This window comes from Bacillus rossius, chromosome 13 (genome assembly GCF_032445375.1).
Source record: "Bacillus rossius redtenbacheri isolate Brsri chromosome 13, Brsri_v3, whole genome shotgun sequence".
Classification (NCBI taxonomy): domain Eukaryota; kingdom Metazoa; phylum Arthropoda; class Insecta; order Phasmatodea; family Bacillidae; genus Bacillus; species Bacillus rossius.
Genome location: NC_086340.1, coordinates 7,499,957 through 7,523,091, shown reverse-complemented (window position 1 = coordinate 7,523,091; position 23,135 = coordinate 7,499,957). Strand labels below are relative to the sequence as shown.

Sequence of the window (23,135 nt, the reverse complement as noted above, 5' to 3'; positions counted from 1 at the left end):
GGCGTCCGTTCGTTGTGCAGCACTATGTTGCACTTGCACGACACCATGTGTGTTCGTCACATATGCACAGCTCCACACACGTCCCTGTGAGGTTACGACCAGTCATTATGACTTTTGCGAGCATAGGGAGCACTAACCAGCAGGGCCGCAACTATAGTCTCTGGCACCCGGGGCATGAATGGATTCATGCGCGCCCCCCCCCTCCCTCTTTTTTTGCACATACTACACCAATAAAGCGGGGGGTCCGGGGGTCCTCCCACGGAAAAATGGTGCTATTTAAGCATTTTCCATACCTACATGTAACAGTTTCTGTGCTACTGTACATTCCATGCATGAACCCACTATGTCCATAAAGTAGTCCGTATAATCACTAGACTTGTTCATTCAAAATGTTGAGACGTTATATTGTAAATCAGATTAGACATTCCTGGCATGCAAGTTAAAAAACTTTTTACCAGTTACCAGTTGTAGTAGGAATTACAATGCAAGCGATTTCGGCGCCCCCACAGCTTTGCGCCCGGGGCGTATGCCCCGCTTGCTCCCCCCTAGTTGCGGCCCTGCTAACCAGTGTCGTTACACTTGTGGATGGTATCGTGAAATAGCTACATGCTGCTACATCGGCTGCATCGGCTTGTAGAAGTATGCCCAATGTATGCCTGAAAATAAATAATTATGTATCTCGTTTAGCATTGGTATCAAATTAAAAAAAAACGCATATAAAATTAATTATAACAAAGGGCATATGAGGCTTTGTTAAAATAGCAAGGGGGGGGGGGGGGGAGGATTTTCGAGATTAAACTTTTTTCATGCGGGAGGAGAGTTCATGGCATCATTCAGGAAAATAATAATCAAATAAAAACCTATATTACTAAAGCTCCCTATTTTCTTATTTACAAAAAACCATCAAAAGTGAATTCTTACACTTCGGAAAAGTTGGAGATGCTTCTTTAAAGATCTCTACATTTTTGTTGAGAGAGATTATTATTGCTCAGGATGTATAGATTTTGTAGCTAAATAGCCACGTGACCAAAAATTTATTCAAAAAAGATGTCTTATTTCGTAATTATTTTTTATCGTACAATGTACAACAACATAGTGACGATACATTTTTTTCCCCCAAGTTAAAAGCATTCTTTGCAACCATTCATGTTAATAGCATATTTATGACGGAAACATTGTGATACAAGAATGTCTTCAATAATTGAAGTGGTATTCAAGTCTCTTGTATGCTGTGTACTTTGAAATTTTTTGGATCACGAGGACGGAACCGAAAATCGGCTGCTTTTCAACAACATTGTAGCATGTGTAATACTTTTGGTAGTTTTTGTTTTTCTTCGATCTTTATGCATAGCTTGTAAAATTTTTAGTGTTTGAATCGAGATACTCTTGACAATGGTGTCTAATCCTCCACAAGAATGCCATCGGCCTGGTTTACTGAAGCAACAAAACAAAAGTCACAAGCATGGTAGACACAGGAGCAAGGGATCGGTCAGCAATGCTCTTAAAGGTACTATTTAACGTATTATTTATGTGGTGTTATTTTTAGGTCGAGAAAGTTGTGTAGAGTAATTCTCCAGAGTAGTGGCTTCTTGGAAGTAAGGTAAATAACAAAAGCGAAAGGGCGGTAAGGTTAGGTGACGTATCTTAACTTATTTCGTATACCCACGTAGAACCACCTTTCACTTTATTTAATTATTTGTGTTATCTGACAACTCAACCGTTGTGCCCTGTCTGATTAATTTGTGGTTACAGCACTGATTCTTTTAGTTACTACAGGGTGAAATAAGTTCTAGAGTAGTGAGCAGTTCTGAAAACATTGGAGGCCCTAGTGCACTAGCACAGCAATACCTCGTTTAGGGTAAAATTTCAATCCGGATTGAACCTGGAGTGGAGTGAACTCGGAGTGAATGTGTAACGAACATAGACTGAGTAAATGTGTTTGTGGTAAATATCACAATCCAGATTGAAATGTAAACAAGATCGAAGTTGGAGTCAACATGGACTGAAAATGTTGTCCTTTCCATTTAATTATTATCTGTTCTGTTGTTCTTTTGAACCCCGCACTGTCCAGTTCTGCCTTCACCAACTCAAATATCTCACCTTTCCTATACTTTTTTCCGTCCAGCAATCTTAAAATATGTTTTTCAGTCATTACATCCAACAATAACACTACTTCCATTTCTGTCCAGACATTCCTCTGCTCTTTTTTTTGCCATTTTCACAAATTATGCCTGAAATGCCACGAGACTAATAACAAACAATGCAATATGGCGGCGGCTTGCTCGTGTGTGTTTTCTTTTCACTCCAGTCCGTGTTTAAAGTAAAATCTCAATCCGGATTCTTCAGTCCAGTCCACCTCAACAAGTGGAGTGGATTATCTCACTTCACACCAACTTCAGTCCACAACAAAGTGTTTTAAGTAAAATTTCAATCTAGATTCCTCACTCCACTCCAGGTTCAATCCGGATTGATATTTTACCCTAAATGAGGTACATGTAACCCTTCTATTACTTATAATGAATTGTTAAATATAGTAAACACACGTAGAAATGTGTTAGCCCCATCAGTACCATTCTATTTTTCTGGCATAAAAAATTTAACATAGAGAAGGAAGTTGTGAGGTCTGCGTGTTATGACTTAGGCCAGGATTTTAAACAATGTAAGAAACAACAGCTCTATCTGGCCGCCGAGGTGTGTCATTTAACACAGCACTTGGAGCAACAACAGCCAAAGTCATTCCATGCAACCACAGCTAATTCCATCCCGGTTTTTTAATTTTTTTAAATCAAAATGTTCAATGATGCAGATAGAGCTAATATGTTGGGACCTTCTTACATGTGTGTGTTTTCTATAATAATTGAAATGGGACAGTAAACCATTATAGAGGTTGCACCAGAGCCTTTGATGGCGTGAATGGTATCATCACATATTTTAAAGTAAAAAAAAATACAAACCAGGATGCAATTTACTGCTGTTGCGTGGAATGACTTAGGCTGTTGTCGTCCCAAGCATGCTGTGTGATGACACACCCGGATGGCTGCATTGAGCCAGCAGATTGGCTAACTTCACAGTAAGAACATAAGATGCAAATAGTTCGATAACACCTCCATTAGGCTACACGTGTGTAAACTACATAAGACAATAAATGCAACGCAAGCATCAGCCAAATGCCTTTTTTGCGTTTCCGAGGGCCACGTTTGAAGTTAAGTGTTCTGAAAACTTTTAAAGATGCAGATTTGATGTGCATATACCTATGTTATATACATATCACTTAAACATTGACTCAGTTAAAAAAAAAAAACTTTTAGGTCAAATTATTTAATAATAAGTATGAATTATCAAAAAGGAGCCTGTGGTAGAAATTTTGTTTTCTGTTGTAATACAATTATATGTTTTAAAATTTTGGTGTCTTGAAACTTGCGTAGTTTTTGTTTTTGTTGTTGTTGTGTGGTGCTTTGTTGCACTCCTTACATATTTTGAAAACCCAGCCTGACTTGCAACAAGAACTCTGCATGATCGCGCACCTGGCCTGCTTGATTGAGCTAAGTTCTAAACAGTTTCTAAAAAAAAAAAAAAAAAATACCGTAGTAATTTGGGTTGATCGTAAGGTAAAATTTTCAAATCTTCCCCCATCCAGGGAAGGTGTCGGTGAAGACATTCACGAAGAAGGCCCGCCACGAGCTGAAGCGAGAGGAGCGCCGCAACCAGGCGCTCCAGCTGCGTCTCAAGAAGCGGGACGAGACGCTGACGAGGAAGCGCTCCCTCGGCGGCTCCGCGACCGCCCCGTTCCTCGTCGCGATCGTCTCCCTGAACGAGGGCATCGACCCCGTCGGGGCGCTGGAGCTGATCAAGCAGGCGGACAGTGAAGCAGTCGTCACGTACAGTGCGCAAGGAAATGTGCACATAAGGTAATAACTAGGGGTACAGGATAATGGTTTGGATGACGATAAAACTGAAATAGCAGCTCAAACAATGCCAAGGAAATGTGCACATAAGGTAATAAGTAGGGACAGGTTTATGTTTTGGATTGCGATAAAACCGAAATAGCAGCTCAAACAATGCCAAGGAAATGTGCACATAAGGTAATAAGTAGGGACAGGTTTATGTTTTGGATTGCGATAAAACCGAAATAGCAGCTCAAACAATGCCAGTACAACGTATAACACTGAAATGTTAATACACCATTTAAAATAGAAATGTACCTAAATACATGAAATCAATCTTCAATTTGACATAACTTAACTCAAACGACAAATATTTAATCTTTTATCGTTGTAAATTCATTGGATATAATATATCCGTGATAAAGATTGATAGTATGCAAGTAAGGGACCTTAATGTGCTTTGGTTTCCTACTTGGCAGCAAACAATGCATGCACATTGAAATCTGTGAACTTCAGGCCACGTGATTGGATTTTAAAATGCTTTTGATTTTTTTTTTTTTTGACTTGATAACGACTTATAAATTGATGAACGCCGGCTGCTCGCACAAAAAAGTGTCACTTTCCGCCTGAGCCGAGCGTGCAAGAACCGGTTAACCACCGGGCGAGAAAATATTCTGTAATATCAAACAAGGTTAAGGCGGGCTTTTTAACTAATTGTTCGTGATTATATTTAAACAAATTATTTAAATGACCTAAATTTGCAAAAACTGTAAATAATATTTGAAAATTAAAGAGTATGGAATTTTTCATCACTGTTTTCTTATGACGTTATGACGTAAAATTATTGTCCGTTAACTGACTTTACAGACAATCCCCTTTTTTTTTACATAATTTTTCAACTCTCCTTTAAACTAAAAATGTTTTGTTTTACTGTCTTATTATGAAGTTATAAAATAAATGTAATTAGTAATCAAATAAAATGTTAGGGGTGTAAATTTCAAGTAAAACCCGAGGCTTGGTTAGATATGTCTTCCAGAGATAATTCTGGACAATATGGGTTTAGTTGTAAGAATTGAACTAGCCAACAAAATAATTTTTTTGTGCATTAACTATTTAACATTATGTTCGTGAGGTGTTTTGTGATATTACAAATGGGCAAAGGGGTCCCTTCATATTTGATTGATTGCACACGAGGGTACGAGCCGCGAAGCGAGGAGGAGACGTGCGTGCGTGTGTTGACGGGTGCTGGCGCCAGCGTGCCGAGGTTCAAGCAGCGGTTCGCGCTGGTGGCGGCCCCCGCGCCGTGGGCCGGCGGGCTGCACGGCTGCCTGGACCTGCTGAAGGTGGCGGACTTCGCCGTGCTGCTGGTGGCCAGCTCCGGGCGGGACGCCCTCTGCCCGGGAGGGGAGCGGCTCCTGCTCGCCGCGCTGGCCCAGGGCCTGCCCTCCGTCGTCGTCGCCACCACGGACCTGCAGAGCGTGCCCCCCAAGGTGTGGCCCGGCGCACGCCTGCGCAGTTACAGTGGGGAACCCCCTCTCACTTGATGTAACATTTTTGGACACACACCATCGCAAGAGACCCGGAAAATTTGCGGGTTCATTTCGTGTTATGCTAAAATCCAAATAATTATACCTTAGTGCTGCTTCCGTCATTGGTTCACTGTTAATCCTGGAGGACTGAGGGCCAATTAGAGACCCTCACTCATAGAAGTGTCGAATCACAGGCCAGCACCCAGTCGAGACGACTCACAAGTCAGCAGCCAATGAACAGTTGGCATTTGAACGAGTGTGTAGAGGATATTGGAGTCTATCCTGGAGGTCATTGAACCCGCGAATTTTCCGGGTCTCTAGCCATTGCTAAGAACTTTTTCTGTTGAAGAAAAACTAAAAAAAAATAAAAATAAAGAAATGAATAAAAATTACCCAAAAAAATAGACAAAAAAAACAAATTTAAAGCAAAAAAATTGCTGTTTTCTTTATTTTTATTTTTTAGTTTTTTTCTTCAACAGAAAAAGTTCTTAGCGATGGCGTATGTCCGAAATCTTACATCAAGTCATGCACTCCCATTGCACAAATCTTTCAAGATGACAGAATCTCTCACATCCGACCGTGACGGGACCGGGCCGTGGTCGGAACAGCCGAAAGGACGGATAAACCTTGGAGCAAAAAAAAAAACCTTTTCCCAGCAACACAGTATGCATAGGGACACCTGTATTTCGTGAATACATTTCGAGACAAGTTTTTTTCACAAAATACTGTAGCTTTTCTTCTGTGGTTATAGACTGAGGTCGGTGAGAGGCGTCATCCCGCTCTTGACGGGGCCAATGAGAATGTGGTCACCGTACTGCTGCGCCCTCACAATTTGCCATGACTCTTAGAAAAAGCTACAGTGTTTTGTGAAATACCTTGACATGAAATGAAATCGCGAAATACAGGTGTGTCTAAGTATGTACAGTAATACAACTTCATTTGTAAAAAGGTCGCTGTATACATTTCAAACATTTACTTTTGTTAAATTACAAATGAGAAGATGAATACAATGTAAGCATATGTTTTTTAAAGAATTCAGTAGTATATTTTTTTGTTTCAGTTTTGCCAAATCTTAAATTTTGTGGAAGTGTTCCTCCACTTTTTTGTTTTGCCCACAATACATTACGTTACGTTAAAAAACATAGAACAGTATAAGATTATAGTACAAGCACATTCTACACCAACAATCACGGCTGAACTCACAGTTTGCAAAACAAAAAACATGTAGATGCGTACAATTTTCAAGTGTGAACAGGCTCACCAACCACGGAGACTAGGTCGGATATCCGGAGGAGTCGATTTTTGGAAGGTCGGATATGAGAGGTTCTACTGTTTTCTGGAATTAAAATAAGTATTTTTCAATCCTTTAACGTACATTCACATTTCTCAGCAATCCGAGGGGGAAAAAAAATATTGTAGGTACATGAAACAGTAATTTAGAGGTGTAAAATTAAGAAAACTAAAAGGGTTTTATTAATCTCACTGATTATATACATAATAATATAATATTTATAGATTATTTGTTACAAACAAAAGCATTGCATGTATAATGTTGCAAAAAAAACTTAATTTTTTGTGAATGAGTCCCACGTGGTGTATCTGTTGGTAGTGTAGAATTTTAAATTATATATTCTATTTGAAATGTCAAATGGGGAGTTAAATTATTCACGAATATCAAGTATTTTTCGAAAACTCACAGACACCTGATAGCTAGCACTATGTGACCAGAGTCATCCCTCCCGTAAGGGGGTTGGTTTAAACAGCTTTCATGCCATGACAATATTTTTACATTTAATATCACACATTAAAAGAATTTCAAAGACCATGACATAGTGTCTATCAACAGCATTATGTCTTACAGTAATTGTTTATTTCTTGAAAAATAAATTATATACTAAACGCCGGTGACTTTACAGGTGTAATATATTTGCAGCAGATAGTCACTGTTGATTCAGGCATTCAAAAAAAAATACATACTGGGTCATTCCATGTCAAATCAACACACCCATTTTACCTCACCATCTCAGGTTTTGATGAAATTTTGCACAGATGTTACCTCCATACGACTAACAAAAATATATAATTTTAGAATGATATATCCATCCGTTTTGAAAGTATTGCTTTGTAAATTTTTGAAAAACACTCAAAATCGCACGACAGGCATATTTTAAAATTACCATAACTCTTCTACAAATTAAGTGAGAAACGTGAGACAAGTGTCATTTTGCAGCATTTGGCATGGCCTTTCATGTGATATGTAACACAATCATGTCTAGAAAAAAAAACATTTTAAAAATTTAAAATTTTGAAAAAAGTGAATTTTTAATTTTTTTCAAAAAATTCTATAAAAATTTTTGTACAAATATTAAATTGTCTACAAAAGGTTTTTTTTTTTTTTTTCAAACGGTAGAAAATTGTTGTAGCTCAAAAACGGTTCAACCCAGTTCCAGTGCCGCTTCTTAAGTTGGCTGCCTGGCTGGGCCTCAAAGAGGCGTGCTGAGTGCTCCAACACCTCAGACGACGTGCACCTTGCCTTAAAGGGGTCAGGCCCACTGCCATTCGAACTTCTTGCGAGCGAGGTTCTCGGCATCCAGGGAAACACATCACTAGGAACGAACCAGCAGAGCCAGATAAGAGGCAGAACCTTGCAGAACCAAATTGTGCTGACTTGGCGTGGTCCTGTTACACATCAACTGTTCTAAAAACATCAATCATCATAATGACATGTGCATGTGTATGTCTTCCCATCGCTTGCCAAGCACTACGTGGTCAACGTATTTTGAACAGGCCAAGGATATTCTCCAACCTCCTTGGTCGCGCTCCACTGATATATATGTATTCCCTTCCCCTTTGCCTCGCGCCTCTCATCGTACAGATGGCTCGCCACACGTTTTATTCGCACTGTAGTTATTTATGCATATACTTCAACAAATGCATAGTGCATTGCCAACTGGACCCATATTCACAAGGTGGCCACATTCTGGAAAGTCAGGGAATATACTTAAAATCCGGGGAAAAGTCATGAAAATTTCCTAGGGATGGTAATTTGAGGGGAAAATGTCATGCCCCAGTCTGCCATAACTCAGACTGAGAAAGCATTTTGGTTTTAGACATTTATGCAAGCTTTGGTTTGAATATAAAAGTTGAGAGAGCAGCATTGGGGATTGTAGGCTGGGGTTTCTTCATTTTTTTTTTTAGAATACATATTAAGTACCTTACCATGAAATGTTGAAACAGTTGTTCAACATAATTGTGCTTTATATATAAATACTTATTATTAATTAGCCTGCATATTTTTTTTTTTTTTTAATTTGTAATGACGATAAAGATGAAATCCACTATTTGTAGAGACCGGAAAAATTTGCGGATTCATTTCACGATATGCTAGAATCCAAACAACTGTACATTTATATTGCTTCTGTGATTGGCTTACAGTTTATCTGAAGGACCTTTAGCCAATGGGAAACCTTCAACCAAAAAAGTATCGAATTGCAAGCGTCCCAATTGACAAGTGTCACGAGTCAATAGCCAATGAGTAGGGACACCTGTATTTCGCGATTTAATTTCATGTCAAGGTATTTCACAAAACACTAGATTTTTTCTTAGAGTCATGGCAAATTGTGAGGGTGCAGCAGTACGGTGACCACATTCTCATTGGCCCCGTCGAGAGCGGGACGACACCTCTCACCGACCTCAGCCAATAACCACAGGAGAAAAGCTACAGTATTTTGTGAAATACCTTGATACTAAATGTATTCGCGAAATACAGGTGTCCCTACCAATGAGCAAGTGGCATTTGCCTGAGTATGTAGAGGGTTGTGGAGTCCATCCTAGAGGTCATCGAAAGTGCGAATTTTTCCAGTCTCTAACTATTTGTAAATGAGGGAATTCACTTTGTCACAACGCCGCACAGCCCTGCCTCTAGTGATGCGGACGTTGGGCGGACGCGGGCGTGTGTTCCAGAAGCGGCAGGACTGCAGACAGCAGCTGCAGCGCCAGGTGGCCCGGTGGCTGCCCGGGGAGAAGGTGGCGAGCCTGGACAAGACCGGGGACGGCCTCGCCCTGCTCCGCCGCGTCGGCGGGCAGAAGCGCCGCGCCGTCGCGTACCGGGACTCGCGGCCCCACCTGCTCGCGGAGGCGCTCGAGTTCGTGCCGGACGACGCGGTGAGCGTTCGGCCTCGAAGCAAACTCTCCGTCCCCGCCGGCGACGATGGTGACGTAACGGGTTTTCGATTTCGCGCACATTGCATCGAGGCTAGCTAGCAAGTTGCTAAATTCTTTCGTCTTGAAACTTTAGTGAGATACGTATCTAGCAGCGTGTTGTTTTGTGTACATTTAGCCGCTTAGTTAACAATCCCTCCTAATTAACACTTTGAATAATTTTTTTTTTACTATAAAGCAAGGGTAACCAACTACAGTCCTATTTTAACCTCAGCGTGGAGCCCACCGCAGTCACTAATTCTGATTAGTGTATTTGGGCGTTTCCATTTTTGTGCGAAGGTGCTGCTATCTCTAGGATTTTTGCAGTAGGAATTGTATTTGGTGGAAGTGAAATGACCGCTAGAATGCATTTAAACCAAAAAGTAAATTTTGTTAAAAATATCAACTAGTTGGTACTGTTTCCTAATCAAGATACTTAATAATCTTGATCATAGACTTTTGTGGTCAGAATAACTACCACTTCTTGCCTTCCGTGTTCAACCACAACCAGTGAAACGATAATGTGCCTTATGACCTGAGCTTCTACTCAGTAGATTATTGTTATCTGAAATAATCGTGTATTCTTGTCCCTAACAATTAGACCATATATAAATATTTCTTCGGTATTCCGGTTGAACCTGTAGGGATGTTCGGTGATCGTGCAGAATCGCCGGTTGCACCGGCTGTGGTCCCGGAGGTGTGAGAGTGAGGACCCACTATACTAAATCAAAAAATTAATTTTATACACGTGTTTATATTAGTATTGAATACGGAGTCAGTGTTGAATTTTTTTTTATTTGATTGCATTTATAGTATTTATTTTTTACCAACCGTATTCATGATATTGTTCCAGTCGTTTCAATCTTTTATTTCTATTAATTATATCAAGCAAAATTAAATTAAGTTTCATATTACGCCAAGAAAGTATAACTTCTAACACGCGTACGTAAATACAGGCACACATTCTTTTTTTCGCACTGACGTCACGGACGTATCGAACGTGATCGGCTAATAACTTTATTTCATTCACGTCGCGTACATCACTTCGTTGCGATGCCGGCGTCGCTGGTGGCGGACGAACAGCAACTGGCTGGCGAACAGCAACTGGCGAACCGTGCGGATCCTCCGTGCTGAGATGTTCCTGTGCTGCAGGGGAGCACGGGCACGCTGAAAGTGACGGGGTTCGTGCGCGGGCTGCCGCTGTCCGCCAACGGCCTGGTGCACATCCCGGGCTGGGGCGACTTCCAGGCGAGCCAGATCGACTCGGCGCCCGACCCCCACCGCGCCGACGCCCGGGCGAGGCCGGAGGACGACCCCGTCAGGCTGCTGCAGGCTGCCGATCCCGCCAAGCAGGTCTCTCACGTCTCGCTCCGACAGCTGGGAACCATTTGGTCCGGGCACTGCCGTTTCCCCTCCTCCTCTCCTCTGTTGATTCCCCTACTCCCCTCCTGCCCTCCTCTGTTGATTCCCCTCTTCTCATCCTCTGTTGATTCCCTCAATGCTTCTTTTTCATCTCGTCACCCTTCTTTTCCCCCAACAGACTTCATGTCAGAACTTTAAGCTGTGATTCCGAATAAGTATTCATGGTTTAATTTTTAGATCAATTACATTTTGGCGTGCTAACGTCTTATAAATCGACGAACGCCGGCTGCACCCACGAAAAAGCATGACTCACTGTCACGTTCCGCCTGAGCCGAGCGTGCAAGAACCGGCCAGTCACTGTGCGAGAAAATCTTCTATGATGTCAAACAGGTTAAGGCGGCCTTTTTATAAAGCAGCAATTTAAAAAAATAATTTGAATTATTTGTCCAATTTCGTCATTTCAATTTAACAATTTTTTGACATTGATTTTATTTTCAGTTTATTTCTATAACTAATTGTTCGTGATTATATTTAAACAAATTATTTAAATTAAATTTGCAAAAAAAAAACTGTAAATGATATACGAAAATTAAAAAAAGTATGCAATTTTTCATCAATGTTTTCTGATGACGTTATCACGTAAAATTATCATTCGTTAACCGACTTTACAGACAAACCTCCCCCCCCCCCCCTTTTTTTTTTTTTAAAATATATTCGGTTCTATTTTTTTAAATTAGTATTTAATGAAAGAGGTTGAATGGAGGTGTACACCTCCCATGTGCCTGTCGCGATCCCCCCCGGACGTGACCCCGCAGGAGTCGCTGGTGTCGGAGAACGAGCCGGACCCGATGGAAGGCGAGCAGACCTGGCCGACGGCGGAGGAGCTGGCACTGGCCGAGGACGCCCGCCGGGAGGCGCGCCGGGTCAGGAGGGTCCCGAGGGGGACGTCCGAGTACCAGGCGGCCTGGATCCCCGACGAGGGTACGGCGGCCCCGGGGTTTGCCCCCTTCTCGCAGGGACAGCTGGCGAGTTGGTCAAGGGAGAGTCGGGGAACTCACTTTCGAATTCTTTGAAGCTTCCTCGGTGATGTTAACTACGGGGAGGGGATGGGGAATCACGCTCCGATATGCATCACCCAGACTTGAAACCATGGGCGTGGCAAGGATATATTTTTTGGGGGGGGGACTTCAAATGATTTAGTTGTTTGAGGAATATCCATCCCCTGGGGAAAAAAGCGGGTGGGGGGGGGGGGGGGGGTTCATCCCCCCGGGAAAATTTAGGGTTTGAAGGTGCATAAAGGTGGTTTTTAGGCATTTTTCTTTCCTAAATATTCTAATTATACTTGGTTGAAATATATAATTTATTTTTTATAAAAAAAATATTTTCAGAGAACAAATTTGTAAAAAAAAACACGGTTAACATATCTGTATTCGGTATCGGACCTGATTTTGATTTTACACGAAGATCGAATTAAGAAGTGCTCACATTACCACCATTGGACTAAATGCATCATGCGCAACATATGGGTTATATCACAGAAATCACATTTTTAATATAACTACGAAACTAAATATATTATTGGAGGGGACGAAATTGAAGACTTTTATTATTGGGGGGGACGTGTCCCGGTTGCGACGCCCATGCTTGAAACACATTTTTTTTTCCAGATGCTGTTTCAGTGCATGGTCATACACACTGTAACATAATGTAGGCAAGGATCTGTTTTGAACTAGTTCAGCTATAGGAATGCTGGGGGCTGGGGTGTCTTTTATTTCTTCCGGAAATTTTGCAAATTAGGTGAATTATTTTTAAAAAATTTGTCAGCGGAACTTGTAATTTTGAGCATGGGAAGAAATGTAAAATTCGAGGAATTTTTTCCTCAGATTTGTGTAGAGACCCTGCAAGAAGATTTAGTGTGATATTTCAATTTTTTTTTTTGCAACATAGTACATTTTTTATATGTAACAATAAACTGATTTTAATGAAAAATAATAAAAATACTCTATTTTTATTTGTATAATCAGTTTGTTCAACAATTTTCAAAACAAATAATCAGTTCGTTCAAAAATTTTCAAACCAAAAATTTTACTGGTTTGAAAAAATGTATTGCCAGTTTTATTTTTTCTAGCATATACACAAAACTATTATGTTTTCATATTGGAGCAAAAAAAAGATTCACTATATGTTTGAATTTTATTCTAAAAATATATATTCATTTAAAAATGTGATAAGAATTTAAAAAGCAGCATTCACAGAAGCCTACTAAGATAATTTCGATGAGGACAAGACGTTAAGCCCTAGTATTAGTTATTTCAGTACTAGAGAAAAGATTTTATGGTTTTATTTTTAGTCCAATTTCTTTTTTAAATCTCAAGATTTCGGTGTTATTGTTTTTATTTTTATAAATACTGCTTCGTAATACTTATTCCACTAAAATGTTGTATTTGTATGCTACATTTTTACGATAAAATATGTTGTGATAAATTGTTCTGAAAACAGATGCATTCAGAACAGTAAAAATAAATTTGCTAACATTTGTGGATTGAAAATGATTTTATTTGAGATGCACGATATAACCTTTGAATATATATACTGTATAGAAGTCGCCAGCCCAGGTTAAAATTTCTAATACGGTTTTGAGGTAGTTGGTTAATTCACCGCCGCAATCGCCACCATCTCTAGGGGCATCGACTTGTGGTAGTCCCTAGCGGACAAGTGTCGAACGACCTTGAGCTGCAGTGAATGATAGGCGGGGGGTGTGGGGAATGACAGCGGGCGACCAGTGCTGCGCTCTAAACGTGCAAATAACAACCTAAGACGATACAGGGCTTTACGGCAGCGCCCTGCGGCGGCGAAGTTCCCAAGCTGCTCGTCATGCGCTCCTGAAAAACGTGGGGTAAATCCTATCCGCTCGCGACTTCTATACAGTATATATATTCAAAGATATAACTAATTTAATTTGTTCTGGTTCTCTCGCTTGCGTGCGGGAGTCGCTTGGAACGAGACGTATTGCTTCCCCTGCAGAGGACGCGGACGATGACGACGGGAGCGACGGGGGCGACCGGATGAACGTGGACGAGGCGGCGTCGGGCGAGGACTCGGACGCGGGGGCGGACCGAGACGACGGCGAGGACTGCGAGACCGTGACGATGACTGAGAGCATCGCGGACGTACAGCGCTACGACGAGAAGCTGGACCTCTCGGAGGAACAGGAGGCTCTGAAGAAGATGAAAGGTGTGTATTTATTTATTTATTTATTTATTGTTGACAAAGTAGTTTGACATTATTTACATTATTTATTTATTTATTTACTTATGTGTTGGTCATAGTTTACCGGCAATAAACCTGAAACGATGTGGGAGGATGAATAATACTTTTTTTTTTTTCAGTGAACACCCTACATCCCCTGTCCTAAGGAGGTGAGACATCCCTGTACCAGCTCTACTGCTACCACCCCCCCCCCCCCCCCCACACTCCTTGTTTTGTTTTTTTGATATCTTAAGATGTTATTTTATTTTATTTTTTTTATTTTGAGTGACATTCTGTAGATCTTGCCGGAGACCGCGTAGTGTCGTCTTGCCCCTTGCGAGTTTTCTGCAAGCGAAAAATTGTGCCTCGGTAGATGAAGAAATATCTGTGAGGCACAAAATACGTACTAGGCCTGTGTGAAACTTTGACCGAGCGAATCTAATCTTAGCTCTTTTTTAATGTTTGTTTTATTTACTTCATCAGGAAATTTTGCTATGTGTTTTATTTGAAGCTTTTGAACGTGAAGCGAAACTTCGTGTCTGATGTGAATCTTTGCAGGGCTGTATTTATCAGTATCAAGAAAAAAATTTTATGCATGGTTATTTTATAATTTCTGTTGAATAGTTTCAGACATGAGCCCCAAATGGTTTTATAAGGAGGTTCATTGCCGCCATGCCGAGAAAATATATTCACGATATGATTTAACTTTGCGAATATTTTAAACATTCAACTGATATTCGCTACTCATCAAAAATTAGTACAGTGAAACATCGTTAAAACAATATTGGTTAATCCAAAATCCTGGCAACATGAATAGGATGTTCAGTGTTAATGCGTTTATGTATTACAAAATACAGGATAATATGTCATTCGAAGTTTTATTGTGGCCCAAAAATAGTTTCGCGTAAATTTAAAATCTGATAATACAAAGCATTAAAGTGAAACCCATATTTTCTTTCTCGATATTTACGTTTACCGCAATTGACATTTTCTGTAGGTCCCATTTACGTGTCATTAAATGCAATGCACTACTTCCCGTCAAATTACACAGAAAAACTTACTTTCTTCCTGCTATTCACGTCTCATTTACTACTTAAAAACCTGGTTTTTATTCACGTAAAACTCTAAGAGATGTCAGTCATTTTGCGTGATTTTTTTTTTAATTGTATAAGTATACAACATCCAATTAACTTAAATAGTCTTGGAATTTGGTACTTTGAATCTTGCTGCCTCTCTTGCTTTATGACCAGATTATAAAGTGAACTACGTTTTAAAAATGTGATGAAGTAAAAAATAGCGTGAACTCTTGTCTCCGGTAACGTTCGTGATGCTCGGCTTGCAGAAGCCCACATGGACAGCATGTTCCCGGACGAAGTAGACACCCCCGTGGACACCCCCGCGCGGGTCAGGTTCCAGAAGTACCGCGGCCTGCAGTCGTTCCGCACGTCCCCGTGGGACCCCGCGGAGAACCTGCCCCGCGACTACGCCCGCATCTTCCAGTTCGAGAACTTCCATCGCACCAGGAGGAGCGTGCTGAAGGCGAGCCGGGACAACGACGACGCTGTCTTGGTGAGCTGCTAGCACAGCGCTTCCAGTCGGGCTGTTCAGTAGACCTTCAAAGGCACTGATATCTCTTCTTTCTTTGGGCATGAGTACAATTAGAGACAATATTTTATGGTCCAAATGTGTTTTTAAAACAGGATTACGGCAGGGGCGCAACAACTAAATTTCCAAAGGGGGGGGGGGGTGGTTCTCCCCCGGGAAAATTTGTATTTCAAGGTGGAAAATGGTGCTATTTAAGCATATTTCATTGATTACACGGCACTTTCTTTGCCCCTTTGCCACCACTTCAAGGTTTCAGAGGGGGGGGGGGGCAAAATTCCCTTCCTTCCCCCCCCCATCCCCTGTTGTTGCGCCCCTGAATTACGTTGACGTGTAAATTCAGATTCGAGGGGTACATTTGAGGTACCTATTGTGATTTTAATTTGAGATTCAGATTCTATAAAATTGGGGTATTGCCAATTACTAATCCAACGTGCGATGTGATGCCCGCAGCCCGGCTGGTACGTGACGGTCCACGTCCGAGGGGTCCCCCAGCACCTGTGGGCGTCGCGCCCCGCCTCGCGCCCGCTCGCGCTGTTCGGCCTGCTGCCCCACGAGCACAAGATGTCCGTGCTGAACGTCATGCTGAAGCGCTCCGCCGGCTGCCCGGACCAGCAGCCCATCAGGTCCAAGGAGCAGCTGGTGTTCCACGTGGGCTGCCGGCGCTTCAGGGCGTGCCCCGTGTTCAGCCAGCACACCAGCGGCTCCAAGCACAAGGTGCGGGGCGTTCCTGCCGACAAGCATGCTCGTAGGCTTTTGGCTCACTGACTCGCTAGAGACCCCAAAGAGTCTCAGCCGACAAGCGCACTTGAAAGCTTTTGGCTCACTGACTCACTAGAGACCCCAAAGAGTCTCAGCCGACAAGCGTGCTCGGAAGCTTTTGGCTCACTGACTCACTAGAGACCCCAAAGAGTCTCAGCCGACAAGCGTGCTCGGAAGCTTTTGGCTCACTGACTCACTAGAGACCCCAAAGAGTCTCAGCCGACAAGCGCACTCGGAAGCTTTTGGCTCACTGACTCACTAGAGACCCCAAAGAGTCTCAGCCGACGAGCGTGCTCGGAAGCTTTTGGCTCACTGACTCACTAGAGACCCCAAAGTGTCTCAGTTGACAAGTGTACTTGAAAGCTTTTGGCTCACTGTCTCACTAGAGACCCCAAAGAGTCTCAGCCGACAAGCGTGCTTGGAAGCTTTTGGCTCACTGACTCACTAGAAACTCCAAAGAGTCTCAGCCGACAAGCGTACTTGGAAGCTTTTGGCTCACTAACTCACTAGAACCCCCAAAGAGTCTCAGTCGACAAGCGTGCTTTGAAGCTTTTGGCTCACTGACTCACTAGAGACCCCAAAGAGTCTCAGCCGACAAGCGTACTTGGAAGCTTTTGGCTCACTAACTCACAGGAGATCCCAAATAGTTTCAATTTCAGTGTTACAAAACATCGTAAAAATACCAAAAAAAAAAAATTCACTCCTGATTTCGTAGTACATTAAATTACATACACCAGCACATTAAGTTAATAGAGATTTGTGATATAGTTGATACATATGTATTTTAAAATGATAATATAAACAAAATTTATTTATTGGGTATTGACTCGGTACCATTGTGATGTTCTGTAAGAATATGAGACAGTGTGTGATAAATAATTTTGTTACAAATTAATGTCTGTATTTCACTTGTTCAAAATATTTTTATTAAAAAAAGCTATACAAACTTTTAAGTATTACTAAATTATTATAGTAAATTAAATGTTTTTTGCCTACTTTTTTTTAGGCTTAGTTTTGACAAATATATGCATTATTTTTATGGCTTTTAATGTTGTTTTTTTTGAGCCCATATTAATCAGTTTGGTTTTACAGTAAATCCAATTTACTGGGTGTAAAAAAAATTTGCTTTCTGCCGCTCAGACCGTGTAAATGGGAAATATATTTATAATTTTTACATTTTTAGAGTGACTATTTTGTGGCGCATACCAAACAAACTAAACACTAAGGCTAAATTCACAATGGTGAACATCGCTGTGTTCTTGTTCCAGTATGAGCGTTACTTCCAGCCAGACGCTACTGTGGTAGCGAGCTTCTTCGCCCCCATTTGTTTCCCTCCGTGTCCAGTTCTTGTGTACGCTGAGAAGAAAGATGGAAGCCAGGTAAGGTTTGCGTGTCAGCTTATAACTACACCTATGTTTAAAGGCACGCCTTACTCTAATTAATAACTTGTGTCGTTCAACTCGTATTCTAAGCTAACACTTACCGGTAACTTCATGTTACTTACATTAGTGTCATACAAAGAAGGAGGGTATATTTTAATCTATGGTCTTCTGAACATTTATTATGATGTTTGTGTGAATAAAATCAACCTCAATGAAGCCATTTACTGTTTGAGCAAATCACGGAGTGACGTGAAAGAATCTAAACTTAAGAAAAGTTGGAAAAACATCACCCTGAAGAATAATACTACAGGGCCAGCTGGAAAAAAAAGACAATTTTCTCATTATACCTTGTATTATCTGATTTTTTTGCTTGTCCGGGGTTGCTTTCGTTAACATTAGCTCATTTGATCAAGGCTCTGTTGTATTAGTTGCTGAAAATCGCTTAAATTAGCCGTGTGAAATGAGTAAAGGGATCGTCCATTAATCACGTGAGGCTCGAAAGGGTGGGGGTCCTTGAAAAAAATTCACGAAATATCTCGGGGGGGGGGGGGGGGGGGTAGAGAGATATCATGTGTATTCATTTTTTCGCGCGATTTCTACTTGTAAGCTTTACCTTTATTGCCTATTTTTATGCCAGTGAGAATAAACCTGCAACCTTAATTAATGTGTGTCTGGACATTTTTTTTATCACTGCGCTTAATTTTCCAGGATTAAATTAGAGATTATACCTATATTTAATGATAATGTTCTGAAATTTTTAAAAATATTTTGTACCAAAAAAAATACACAGTGATTTATTGGGTTGGGGGGGGGGGGGGGGGTGTTAGTCTGAAATCTCGCCAAAAATCACTAGGGGGGGGGGTTAAAAAAATTTTCTGAAAGAAAAAAAAAACATCATGTGATTAATGGACGACCCCAAATGCCGGCAGGAGCTGGTGGCGACGGGCAGTGTGCTGTCGGCGGACCCGGGCCGTGTCGTGGTGAAGAGGGCCGTGCTGAGCGGACACCCCTTCAAGGTGCACAAGCGCTCCGCCGTCGTGCGCTTCATGTTCTTCAGCGCGGAGGACGTGGCCTGGTTCAAGCCCGTCGAGCTGCGCACCAAGTACGGCCGGCGGGGGCACATTCGGGAGTCCCTAGGTGGGTCTGACGATCCTCCCCCGTTGCACAGTAGCCAGGGCCGGCGCGTCCGTACAGGCGAACCAGGCGACCGCCCAGGGCACCAAGTAGCTGGGGGCGGTGCAGCACGACACATAACAGCTCATATAATATGTTTAACGATTATTGAAACTAGATGAAGATGGATTTGTGTAACAGTTTGGAATGTTTATATTGATATAAGTAATTATTTAAAGTCCACGGTGACCTGTTTATGATTTGTAATAAGTAAAAATGTAAAAAAAAAAAAAAAACACACAAGCCTGCTTACATTTGATTGTTGACAAAATCTTAGGCTTACGTGATGTATTTTGAGGCAGGAAATTTTTTTTTCCGGGTGTCCGGTGGGTGTGTAGGTGGGGGGGGGGGGGGGGGGGGGGCAATTAAGGTTTTTCGCCTAGGGCGCCAATTTACCTTGCACCGGCCCTGACAGTAGTTCATCATTTGTGTCAGATTCAGTTCCGAATTCTTCGCAGTAGCGATGTTCGGAAGCCACTCTAGTCGAGCGCCAACCGTGCCTCCCGCCAATTCCTCTCAGGATCAAAACTGGGTTGTTCTCAAGTGGTGAATACTGTATCTACCAAAACAGCTGAGATTAAATGTGAGGGGTCGCATTATGATCGCAGACTTGTTTCTTGCCACTGTGAACAGTTTAGTTGAAGGAACTACACGCTTTGCATCATAACTGCGGCACTTATGCCTAGAGACCAGATTTTATGGTTTTTATTTTTAGTCCAATTTCATTTTTAAAACAGAAGATTTCAGTGTTATTATTATTATTTTTTCCTAAATTTTGTGATGCATACTCCTCAAAATAGAGGTAAAATTTATATGCTTCATTTTTTTTTTTCAATAATATAGTGTTTACTAATTGGTCTAATACATATACATTCAGAAAAATAGAAATAAATTAGCGATCATGTATGGTTTCATATTGGTTCAATAAGAGATGTAGAATAAAAGTATAAAACAAATTAAATTAATATTTCTGCTCCATGCATTTGTTACAATTTTTGGTCCTGAAATAATGAAATTCCTTGAATCTCAAACATTTAAAAAGACATCTTTTTTTTTTTATGATTTTAACTAAGTTTTGCTACTGGAGAACTACGTCTTCATTTGCGAAGTATTAAATCGTATCCACGGGATTGTCCACACACGAGTCATCACACGAGCCAGAATTGTGTGCCTGGCGGCACAGTGTAGCAACCCGCTCATGCCATGTTCCGCTCGTAACTAACTCTCATGAAACAAACAAACAAAAAACTGGTCACAATGGCACTCGGTAGCTGTATCTTTTCAACGGTCAGTGCCACCAACAACTCAAAAGTTTAATTCGTTCATACACACCGTTTAAAACCTAGATTTGATGTTGATTACACACAATAGATACTATGTAATGATTTTTGACGTGACAACGTCTAATAAATCGATGAACGCCGGCTGCACGCACGAAAAAGTGTCCTGTTATGCACATTGTTCCGTTACGCTGTGTCGCGTTACGCTCTGTTCCGTTACCGCTGTTTTCAAATACGCTGTCTGCAAGTGCATTAATAATAGGTTATGTTACAATTGACTAAAAAATTATGGTGATTCATATAATTGATGATATATAGGTATATGATTACAGTTTATTTATATGAAAACTTGTTCACAATTATATTTAAACTTTATAGCTAAACACCAGTTTTTTAAAATTAATTACAAGTCATCTACACGCGAACTGTTTCGTCGACCGTTTACAAAGCAAAGTGAAAAGTTAATGTGGTCTTCATTGCTTATCACAAACAACAATTTCGGCAATAAAGGTTAACTATTCTTGCATTTTAAAAATCTGATTACTAGTATAATTTCAAGTATTTATTCTCTTATTGTTGAAATAAAAACTGATTCGATTTTATTCGTAAAAGTGTATGCAATCATTTCATCGATGTTTTTGTTATGACGTGTGTCACGTTGAACTATCGTCCGTGAACCGACTTTACAGACAACCAATTTTTTTCTAACGATAACCGCAAGGCTGTGTCGGCGTGAACGGACGCGTTCCTTCAGGGTTGTCATGAAGGACTTGGACTGGGGTGTTTGCAGGGACGCACGGCCACATGAAGTGCGTGTTCGACGGGCAGCTCAAGTCCCAGGATACGGTGCTGATGAACCTCTACAAGCGCGTCTTCCCCAAGTGGACGTACGAGCCGTTCGTCAACTGCCCGCCGTCCGCGCGCCCCGCCGACGGCATGGAGCAGGACGGCCAATGAACGTGCTCCCTCCTTGCGACGAACGCTGTTTTCTAGGGATGTGCGAATCCTTGATTTTCAGTTCGGTTCGAATCCGATTCGAACCCCTGGCGATATTTCAGATATGAATCCGATTCCGAATATTAAGCACAGAATAATTTAAAAAAATCTGATTATTTTAAAAATAATGAGTTTTCTCTTTTTTTTCTAACTGTAACTACTGGCAATTATTTATTACATTGAGATTGAAATGTCTATAATCATGTAAACTTAATTAATAATGAACACTTTTAAAATATGAAAACTGAAACATATTTGATTCTCCAACTCAATCGTAATTAACTGCACGCCACGGGGAAATCTCAGTTTTATAAACGTTTCAGCAAACGAAACCATTTTTTTTCTCCAATAAATAGCCAAGATTTTTTTTTTCTTGTAGGTATGTAAGTACATTGTTTTTAGTTTATAGTTTGCTATATGACGAAATTCGTAATTATAGTTTAAGCTCTCTAAATCTCGAAATTCTTTTAATGTCACTGTGTTAATTATTTAATTTACATATCTTTCTTTGATGCATCATATTATAAATACTTACGTAATAGTAGCCTAATTTTATTTTTCACTGCTAGTATTTTTGAGCCGTATTAAATTAATTTATAACTTTTGTGAATATTTGTAATACTGTTCGAATCCATGTACGTACAGCGATTCCGGATTCGGGTAATTGTGGATTCGAACCGTACCCAAAAATATTGGGTACTCGCACATCCCTACTGTTTTCATTTACACAGACCTGTTATGACGGAATCACTAAAATAATACAAGTATCTTGTTGAAGTTTGTGCAAAGGCAACTGTATTTGGTAATGTTTTTCAAGCTAAGATATTTCTGATAAAAATCCAACAAATTTGGTTAAAACAATGTTTATTTAGGACAGCAATACAGAAATTGCCTTTTAATTGGCCCAGCTGAGAAAGAAAAAAAAAACATTGTAAGCACGACCATATTGTTTCAAATTCTAGCAGAAGGTCAGATTGTTCTGTGAATTACATATATATTTTTTAATGATGGCTAGTCAAATCCTTAAATGCCATTAAGTATTTGTTTGTGAAATTGTGTGTTTATGGGATGAAAAATAAAATAATTTAACAACCTGTGCAGTTGTCAAGGACTACATTAACTTCTACTGAATCTGTTTAAGAGAAGTTTGTGTCTGCCGCCAGCTACGCAGTGCTCTGTCGAAGTAGGTATGTTTCACACTTCAGGCAACATTTTTGGCACAAAAAGATTTTTTCCTTAACATGTATTTTATTTTAAAATAAAATTTATTTAATGGTCGCATGTTTCTTCAAACCTTAAAATTGGAGTGGTTTTGCTCTTTTATATAGTAGAACTTTTATAATGTTCCTGCTTATGTTTTCTTGCTTATAACATCATAAATTTTTTTAAGTCCCGACATTTCCTCCATAAGGACAATGTATTTATTTCCTGCATGTAACATTTCACGAATGGCGCATTTCCTGCTTACACATTATTTTATAAAATTCAATAAATTAATGGATAAAAATATTAAAAAACTAATTATTCCAACACTTATCCCATCTGTGTAGGTTAACATGTTTAAATTTTTACTTTACATTTTACATACTTTTGATATACAATCAAAGTTTTACCATAGATGTAGATTGTTCAAATAGGATTGGATGCAAAAACAAAATTTAAGAGTGCCAGGACACTAGCGCTACATGTTAGTGCTGGCTAATGCTGGGTGTTCAA

General features: G+C 40.5%; 1 protein-coding gene across 1 annotated transcript; it reads left to right on the top strand.

The window, feature by feature from the left end:
- The first annotated feature begins 1,191 nt into the window (after positions 1-1,191).
- LOC134538174 (pre-rRNA-processing protein TSR1 homolog) lies at positions 1,192-22,696 on the top strand. Its single transcript, XM_063379236.1, has 12 exons — positions 1,192-1,507; positions 3,638-3,908; positions 5,140-5,374; positions 9,377-9,577; positions 10,766-10,966; positions 11,791-11,956; positions 14,000-14,209; positions 15,567-15,793; positions 16,280-16,543; positions 17,857-17,967; positions 18,900-19,107; positions 21,214-22,696. The coding sequence occupies exons 1-12, from the start codon at positions 1,393-1,395 to the stop codon at positions 21,378-21,380; spliced, it is 2,376 nt and encodes a 791-aa protein (XP_063235306.1). The 5' UTR covers positions 1,192-1,392; the 3' UTR covers positions 21,381-22,696.
- The last annotated feature ends 439 nt before the right edge of the window (positions 22,697-23,135 follow it).